The sequence below is a fragment of the Phytophthora infestans genome, genomic scaffold (assembly GCF_000142945.1).
Source record: "Phytophthora infestans T30-4 supercont1.33 genomic scaffold, whole genome shotgun sequence".
Classification (NCBI taxonomy): domain Eukaryota; phylum Oomycota; class Peronosporomycetes; order Peronosporales; family Peronosporaceae; genus Phytophthora; species Phytophthora infestans.
Window position 1 is genome coordinate 1007432 of NW_003303726.1, and position 9275 is coordinate 1016706.

Here is a 9275-nt window from a genome sequence, read left to right on the forward strand (position 1 = left end):
CTGCGTGCTAAGAACTCTTTGATAAACATAAGGTCTTTTGCGTGCAAGCGCGACAGCATCACGGCAAATTCATCGGTGATGGTGTCCTCGTCTTAAGACGGGTGCGGGTATGCATAGAATTGTAGAGCTCCACGCTCCAGATAAGGACTTCGGGCGTGCTCACGCTGTACAGCTTTGCAGCCGTGACATATTCAGCAGTATGCATAAATGCGATGGAGCACTACAAGAGGACCATCGGCGATGGTACTCTTGTCATGGTACAGCTCTACATTCCGCGATACATGTGATTTTATTGATACGGCTAACAAAAATAAATAAAATGTACTGGGATTATAAAAAAAAATTATATTTCTGTTTACTTAATTAAATCTCAGTGAATTTTAATGGGTACAGAAAATATGGACTTTTCCCACTAGTGCGCAAAAAAAACGACGTGCGGCACAAATGATTAGAAGAAAAGGCTAAATCGCAGCAGTCGTTTTGTACCCATATTCCTCACACGTTAAACACAAAAAAGGGTACACTCATCTAATAATCCGCTCATCATATCAGTACAAGGAGGGACAACTAGTAGTTTCAATTAAAGATACAAGCTTCTACGAAAGCCGCAATGCCTGCAACTTCAATCTTCACTTCATTCTTCTCACACGTCCCAGTAGTACAAGCCGCGCATGGATCTACCAGAAACAAGTCGTCGGTATAGTGCAGCGGTGGCGGCAGCCAAATTCGCGGACCAGCGTCTGAAAGCTCGAGCACTCGCATATTACAACGGCATCCTGCTGCGGTTCGCAGAGTTCTGCCGCGCAGAAGGGTTCCCGGACCCTCTTAAACAGCGCTTCTTTCAACTACCAAATGTCATTGCGGCCAACATTAATTAACTCGCGACGAAGGACAAGAGACAATGACCCACCGAGAAGCACCGAGCTGTAATTAGTTGGCACTACACGAAACCAGAGATGCTTGCTGGCGGTCATCCGCATGACGCTGAGTGACCGATAAGGCCGCAGATAGGGCCTTGTGGCACATTGCAACCCGGCCCGATCTGCTGCTATTAAACATATTCTCGCCGGGATTAGCAAGGCAAAGAAACGACATCGAACACTAAAGCGAGCACTTCCAATGTCGTTGGTGATGCTATCAAAGATTATCATTTTCCTCGAATCTGAGTCGACATTTAGCGAGACGGTGAGAGCGCAGTGTTTTGTTGGCTTCTGATGCGATATCATATTCTAGTGCGTCGTTGGAATGACTGCAGGATATGAGCTACATGCAGCACTCTGACGGCGGTGATAAGGATGGACGTGGGAAACCGGATGCTGCAATTGACAGCATGCCTGATACTCTATCATCCGCGGTCGTTAGCGAGCTAAACACGCGCTGTTAGGTGGCTTACGCGACATCGTTAAGAATACAGGGGCAACCCCAACTCGACCCAAGACACGGTACAGCAAGATTGCACAAGTGATCAGACCGCGCAAGTTTGCGACGACGATACAGACACTACGCATTTGGTCTCGGAGTTTCCGGGTGCAAAGTAGTGGAGACTTTACGTTAAACAGTATTGGTCGCCTAATCCAGCGTCTTATCAATATCGAGCGGGCGTTGACATGCTCTCACATGAACGAAAGATTAAGCGCTCACAGATGTTCAAGAATGAAGATCATCGCGCAGTTTATTAAGGCTGAGTTCTATGACGACCTGGATTTATTTAAAAGAACCTTTGCGGTCACATGTGGGGAGAGCTGACGGCTGGCAACATCTTTGCTGACAATTGAAAGAGGAACGACAACAGTCCTCGTCGTCCTTAACCCTTCTAGAACGGTATTCTGTATCCTACAGAATAAGCGTTTTCGCAGTATTTAATATCCAGAAATGTTGGCTGCGCTGTCGAATCTCGCATCTATTATTTTGTATGTGTGCTGATCAGTCGACCGCTCCTAATAGATCTGCGCTGGGTAGATAGCCGGGGATTAGCGTGTTGGCATAGACAGACGAGTATAAGGTTTAAAAATTAAGATGACAGCCCACACAAACGCGTGTCAGCCACTCCATCTTTCCCCCATTCGGAAAGATGAACGGTCCTGGAGAGAAGTCGTTCACGCAGCTGTGGCGTGACCTGTGCAAGGAAGGATGGAAGGCTCGTAAGCCTACCGGTATCGCTAAAGACCACCGCTACGTAAAGCCAGGAATCAAGGGCCGCCTCGATGATTCGCGACGCGGATTAGACTTCTTTAAAGGTGGGAGGATGTGATTGTAGCTAATAATTTTCGTTGTACTAATATCTGCTTTGATCCAGGTGAGAAGGATCTTATGGCGTTTGCTCGTCTCTCAGGCCTCCTGGATCACCAACCTTCCAGCGCATCAGTGGGCTCTATCGTCCGACGACCCATTGGCAAGCAAGCAGCTTATGCAGCCATCGGTGTTGACCCCCCATGCGTTCCATCCCCCACGACAAACCAGGCTTCAGTGGCGCCGGCCACAACTGCGAGTAGAGAATTGGTCGCGACTGTTTCTTTACTGACTTCCCTCGGTTCAGCACCTGATGATACGCATACAGCGGCGGTTATCACGAAAGTAGTTGACGCTCAAGCGACAGAACCATCCGGTATGACAGATGCTACAGAGCAAGGTGATGGAGCAGATGATGTTGTTCAGGATGATACAGAATTGCATCCCAGGGAGAACGCGACAGATGAAGAAGAAGGCAAAACTGAGAGCGAAGATCTGAACGAGACTGAAAACTTCGTTGATTTGGACGTGTTCGACAGCGATAACTTCATGGAGGGTCTCCGAAAGGAGCCCCTGTTTGGCCCGACAGCTGATGACGATGTGAACTTGGTGGATAGCGCTGACTTCTGCGATTCCGATTCAGATGCAGATGATGATGGGATATTGGAAGACAATGAGGTGATTACGTCTTCTCTAGAAGGTACCAACGATGTTGAAGATGTCCCAATGACTGAAGACGTCTCTGAAGCTGAACTGTTGGGGTTTACGGAAGATGCCTTACGTGATATCGCTGGAAATGGAAGGGTGACGTATGACGAAGAGCACAGCGGTAAGCCCGGATAGCACAGAATAAATTAAAACACATATAAACTAAATCTGTACATGACATATTTGCAACAATGTAGATGATTTTCAAGTTGATGCAGCTGCGGACTATTATGACGGGGAATTTGGGCCTACGCGTTCTGCAGTTGCGTACGCAGATTCTCCATTGAAAATGTTCTTTTACTTCTTGCCAAAGGAACTATGGAGTCATATCGCCAAAGAGACGAACAGATACAGAGCCCAGAATATCACCGTCATTGCCACGTCACGTAGGAACAAGTTGCTGGCTCGGCAGGCTAAGGATCCTCGCATCAGTGTTCCTGATTTGGCGGATATTGAAGAAGGGCTGAAGAAGTTCAAGGATATACAGCCCCATGAGATCGTACACGTCGTAGCATTACTCATTGCTCGCGCAATAGCACCGATTCGAGATGGACTTGCCAAACATTGGTCTACCGATGAAGATGGTGCTGTTCCACGAGCAACATTCTCTCGCTTCATGAAGCGTGATCGCTTCGTAGCGATCTTAAAGTTTCTTCACTTCAACAACAATGAACAAGGTGGAGTGCTTGTGGATACGGCCTGGAAAGTTCGACCGCTACTGCAAGCTGTTGAGAAAACGTTTCGCCGTGGATATCGCCTCGGAAAAGTAATCTCTTTTGATGAAGGCATGATGGCTAATCGAAGCAAATACAACCCAATGCGCGTCTTCATGCCAGACAAGCCCTGCAAGTATGGCACCAAATTCTACATGACGTGCTGTGCTGACACCGCGTACTGCTCAAGGTAAGACAAGCTATTTTAAATAGTACCGAACATCCTATTCTGGAGGATACAGATTAACATGGTGTGTACTTATGGTATTCGTATGTGATATAACTTAGAGTGAAAATCTACTGTGGAGCTGACAATCGAAGCAGAAGAAGAGAAAAGCACCAACAGACACACTGGGACTTGGCCCAAAAGCTGTCGTAAGCAATATCTCGAAGGTGTTGATGGACCAGCCGAAGAAGCGACTGATTGTTACCGACAGTTTTTACTCTACCGTATCGCTCAGTCTGAAGCTGCTGGACATGGACTTGTACCACGTCGGGACTACACGTACCGACAGGTTAGGTTGGTGCCCAATTCACTTCACGCAAAAGAAAAGACCACAGCGCATGCCACGTGGAACCTACCGTATTGCCCAAGCGCGAGACCACCCCGAGCTCGTCGCACTGAGCTGGATGGATTCCAAGCCAGTGAACATGCTCGCTATTGGATGTAGAACGCGTCGCACCAGTGTTCTCCGCACGCAGAAGGATGGAACCCACACTCCAGTTCCGTGTCCACAGCTGGTCGTGGACTACGGCCTCGGTATGGGTGGAGTTGATGTCCGCGACCAGCTACGACTTCACCGCTACAGTATTCAAAGTGCATTTCGCTCCGGAAGTATTACAAGCAGCTATTCCTGTGTATCGTAGACATGGCCGTTGTCAACGGTTACATTGTTCACTGCATTACAGTCAAGAAAAGAGGAGAGAAGCCACCTACACACGCAGAATACCTGCGCCGCTTGCATGTACAGCTACTGGCGCTGCGTACAATCAACTTCGAGACGCATCTCAGCGCAGAGGATCTAGTTTCAGGGCCGATCCCCCGCCAACAACACTCGTTAGTGAACACAGACGATTTCTACACAAAGGGAACGCAGCACAAACGAAGACAATACTTGTGCAAAGTGTGCTCCGCGTACTCCGATGCCAATACCAAGTCATTTGAGACCAGCTTCTTCTGCCAGGAATGCAGTGACGCGTTTGGTGGACGGGTGCCGCTTTGCCGTCAAGTACGGCACGTCGAAAGCGGTAACTCGCTAACATGTGCGCAGATTTGGCACGACACTTGGAACGATGGTAAGTGCATTCCGCCAGCTTTAAAAAAGAAGATAAGATTCCGTAAGCGTAAAAGAGATAATGAGACTGAGGAATAAGATAACCGTAAGGGTAATAAGATAAGAACACTTACAAGGCGTATAGCGACTTCGTAGTGGCGCGCGCAGAGAAGAAATTGCCCTGTTCCTCCTCACTAATCCGTTAGTTAGGAACTGGGCAAATTCTTCCACTGCGCGCGGCCCAGGTTTGACGCGCGCTGTTTGGCGCCAAGATGGGTGGCTGAAACATAGAGATGGCCACTTCCAGTGATAGTACCGAAAAGGACGGGTATTGCTTGGTAGGAGGTTTTGACCGAGTTCTGTTCAATCGGGAGCCAATAGAAAATCGCTATTTGATCTGATGGTGGATACATTGTGGGATCTATGCACACATCTGTGGCTTCTTTGCGTTTAATCTGCTCCGTTTATTTACAACAGGCGCGAAATGGCTCAACACGGCATACTTTTCGCAGGTTTTCTGGCATACTTTAATCAAGGTATTTCCTTAAATATTCTGTAGGATACAGAATAAGAGGCAGAAGGGTTAATCGCACAGTCGTCCTTAGTTGTGCTATATATTCAATACAAATTATTACTCTATCCGCTAGTTGTGTATATTCAAGACATGTATGTATCAATATGTCATCACATTATCAAAGGCACCACACTATTTATCATTCATAATCTCATCCGAGTCCGAAAAGCCTTTGAGGTCGCTCGGGTGGTACTCGTCCGCACTGATGTCATCATTCCTGGCCTCGCTTTCCGCAGCTGACGCACTGTCGGACTCCTCGTAATCAAATGCGCTGTCGTCGTTGATATTGCCATTTTCGTCACTTGGTGAATTCAATGCGTAGAACCCCGAAACCGGGAATAGATGCAAGCAAAGTGAGCACTGCATATTCTTGTGCTGGTCTTGCCTAGAAACAGCTCGCTGTACTCCACAAGACAGTGCATATGGAGGGTGTGACGACATTGCGGTCCTTCGAGAGCTATCCCAGTGATAACTGGCGCGTAAATAGCGAATGCTCCTGGTGCAAAATGTAGCCAAACGTTGAGTCGTGCGGTCGTACAAGATCCGTTTTCCTTATCATAAATCTGAAACAGCTCTATTGACTCATTCGTCTTCCAAACATAGACCTACAGTAGACATAATGACACGTTCACACAAACAGGAAACATATTTCTTTTTGAAATATTTAAAACACATTATTTTTCTTCTTAAATTTATTTCTTTAAAAAGCTTTTTAAAAACAGCTTGTGACTATGTGGTTCACATGAAATATGAACATTCCGTCATTTCGTAAAAAAAAGCTCTACGATGATGGCGTGGAGCTGCGGTCTGCTGCTGCTGTGCGTGGTGGGCGTGACGGGAAGGAGTCCAGTGGATGAGGAACTCATTGCAGCCGAGGTGGACGAGACGGTGCGCGCATTTGCGACTGTGGAGAAGCAGCTGAACGCGGCGCAACAAATGTCCGAGCTCTTCTCCTTGGAGCACACGCAGTTGCAGCTGCTCTCCCTGGAAACGCGAGCCAAACTGTCTGTCATACAGGAAGAAGTAGAGAAAGAAATGGAGACGGCAATGCGTGAAGTGAGTCAGGTGCGTCAAGACGCACTGGAGAACGTGACGACGTGGCAGAAGACGCTACAAGGACTTAAAGAAGCCACGCAGAAGAACAAGCAGACGCTACAGAAGATCAGAGAGGAGAAGGAGAATCACACACGAGATATTCAAAGAGAATTGAAGCTGCAACAAGCACAAGAAGCGAAAGTTAAGAGACAGTTGGAAATGTTACAAGAGCTGGAGAGACAGCGAGCGTTAGAGAAGCAACTGGAGCAGCAGGAGGTGAATAGATTGCAGGAATTGGACCAACAAGAGCTTGAGAAGCAGCGAGCTCTACATCAGCTACGAATATTGGAAAAGGAGACGCAACAAAAGCTGCAGAAGGAGCAGAAAATGACGACAACTAGTAGCTCGTACTTAACGCAGAGCGAGAATACTCCGTCCTTGGAGGAAGTTGAGCGTGCGAGCACAGTAAAGAGAGTGCTGACTTGGTACGTATCGACAGAGCGAGCGGTGATGAGTGCAGCGACCTCAGTTTATCGACAGCTGGTGCTGCCTGTGGCGGTGATTCTCGGGTTCTTTCTCTTGTTGACGGTGCTCATTGCTAAGTACAATGCAATACAACACGCGAGACGCAATCGACGAGTCTTGTACTCTGGATATCCGAAAAGTTATCGGCCTAAGACAAAGCAGCAGCCAGAAGAGGATCTTCGACCTCGCGTACGTCGACCACTTCCACGACGTGATCCGAATGGATTATTGGAAAATTGAAAGATTCTTTTTGTGGCTGACGAACGAAAGACTTGATGAACAGTCAAAGAACATTTATTTAAACTATTGCAAGCGCACGAGTTTCTCGAGTAGAAATGAAAAAGAAAAAAAGATTGAAAAGGAGGTAATGTATCTCTGAGCATCTTACAACAAATATTGGAGATGTAAATGTTCAATTCGGTAGAGTAATACACCATTTGATGGAAGGCCAACCCTGCAGCGGTAGTGAAAAAGAAAAAAAATGTGGCGCTCTCACCAAACCACCCCGGTACGTTATCTAAATAAAAAAAATGAGCTCACTTCAACCCGATGATTCCTTCATTCTATTTTAACCCTCCACCGATGTCAAGTAAAACGTAGCGCTATCAGCGTGAGTAATCGACTGGAAATGCTAACCGAACTGATCGCAACTAGCCGAGCGCCGCCGCTACGCGGCGGTAATTTAGGTTTTACTCTAGATTTTTGCCTTCCCGCCTTCGCTTCGCTTTGGCGGGATAATTAGTCCAAATCCTCTGAGTCCCCCATGTGCCTAAATCGACTTCTTTATTTTTATAAATCTGCGTTTCTTTTGCTACAAATTGCTGAGCTCCCAGTAAGCCGTGTAAATATTTCTACCGGTACAAAAGACTGAGACCCTAGCATCATACTTACCATGCTCATAAACGATTACGCTAGTGATCTTGGCAAAGTCTCTTTGTTGTTGTTGGCGATCACTGTACCTTAATCTTCCACCCAGAAGCACCTGCACTTCAGTCTAAAAACGCTGAATAATATATTTAGTTTAGCGTCGTGATCGATTTCACGGGCCGTTTCTGAAACCTAGATTGCAACAATGCAAAGAATATCTGTCCAGCTTGCATCAAATACCCGCTTGTACTGCCTGGTTAAGCTTGTAATAAACTGACTATTAACCACTTCGCATACCAAACTCGCTACTTTGAAAGAAAATTAAAAGTGTAACAGTTTGAATATTTAATAAAAATATTCAGGCTGTAGCATTTTCTTATGCATTGAAGTGTGTTCATTTTGTGCTGATTCAGAATTAGTCATTAGACACTCCAATCTGTGCCTGTTATGGTTATACTGTAGCCTTTGGATATTACGATGCGTCGCACGACGCCTTTTGTTGACGGCGGTATTTTTATTTGATACTTAAACGATGATTCCAGGATGGTTAAACGTAGATTAGGCTCTAAGTTGATTAACGTTTCTTTACGGGCCTACTTATAATAACCATAATTTACACCTTTCATGTTGTGTTGTTATCTTACCGCTGCATGTAAAACCTTATTCTACGCCTTGTCGGCAACGCGTCTGCCTATTAAGAAGTATCAGAATTTTGTTGTCTAAATAAACGCTTAGGAAACAATACAGTAGTAATTGTCATCAGCACATATTACTTCTTTTCCACGTCAATCTAAACTATCTATCTTTGTGGATCTAGTGACAACGTTTATAAGCACAGCTTTGTTCTTACGGCAAGCCCACACGACCGGCTACTGCTGTACATGTAACATGTACGATTTAGCAATACCAGAAACCCACTCAGATAACTTATTATTAATAATGTTAATATCTTTACAATAAAAAAATTGAAATTATCATTTTAGTCAGTGTAACTCGCAGATCCTACTGAGTACAGAGTATTTAGTATACTTGAACCATGTCCTCGGAAACACGCATGCTTACGTGTACGCTAAGCACCCTGCCCTCCGTTTAGTACTCAAATATCAATGCATTATGAAAAAGTATAAAATATTAAAACGATGCCGCCTTCGGATAATGTATTAGCTTTGTGCAAATCCCCATATGTAAACTGGGAAACACATGCATTTATTGATGTCAACTACACGTTCTAGTTTTAACCAATTAAGGCCACCTTCGCTGCGCTCGGCAGCCAGTAGAAATATTTAAATTATTTTATCCAATGATTTGTCCGGAAAAGCGTGACAGGCACGACAATTTAGTGTGACGGAC

General features: G+C 45.8%; 2 protein-coding genes across 2 annotated transcripts; both read left to right on the top strand.

Annotated features, from left to right (window-relative positions):
* Window positions 1-671: 671 nt before the first annotated feature.
* Window positions 672-1538, top strand: PITG_14894 (uncharacterized protein; the record flags this gene model as incomplete). Its single annotated transcript, XM_002899030.1, has 2 exons — window positions 672-784; window positions 1415-1538. The coding sequence occupies 2 exons, from the start codon at window positions 672-674 to the stop codon at window positions 1536-1538; spliced, it is 237 nt and encodes a 78-aa protein (XP_002899076.1).
* A 4746-nt stretch (window positions 1539-6284) lies between these two features.
* PITG_14898 (uncharacterized protein) lies at window positions 6285-8114 on the top strand (the record flags this gene model as incomplete). Its single annotated transcript, XM_002899031.1, has 4 exons — window positions 6285-7018; window positions 7054-7091; window positions 7713-7735; window positions 8079-8114. 4 exons carry the CDS (start codon window positions 6285-6287, stop codon window positions 8112-8114), a joined length of 831 nt encoding a protein of 276 aa, XP_002899077.1.
* Window positions 8115-9275: the final 1161 nt, after the last annotated feature.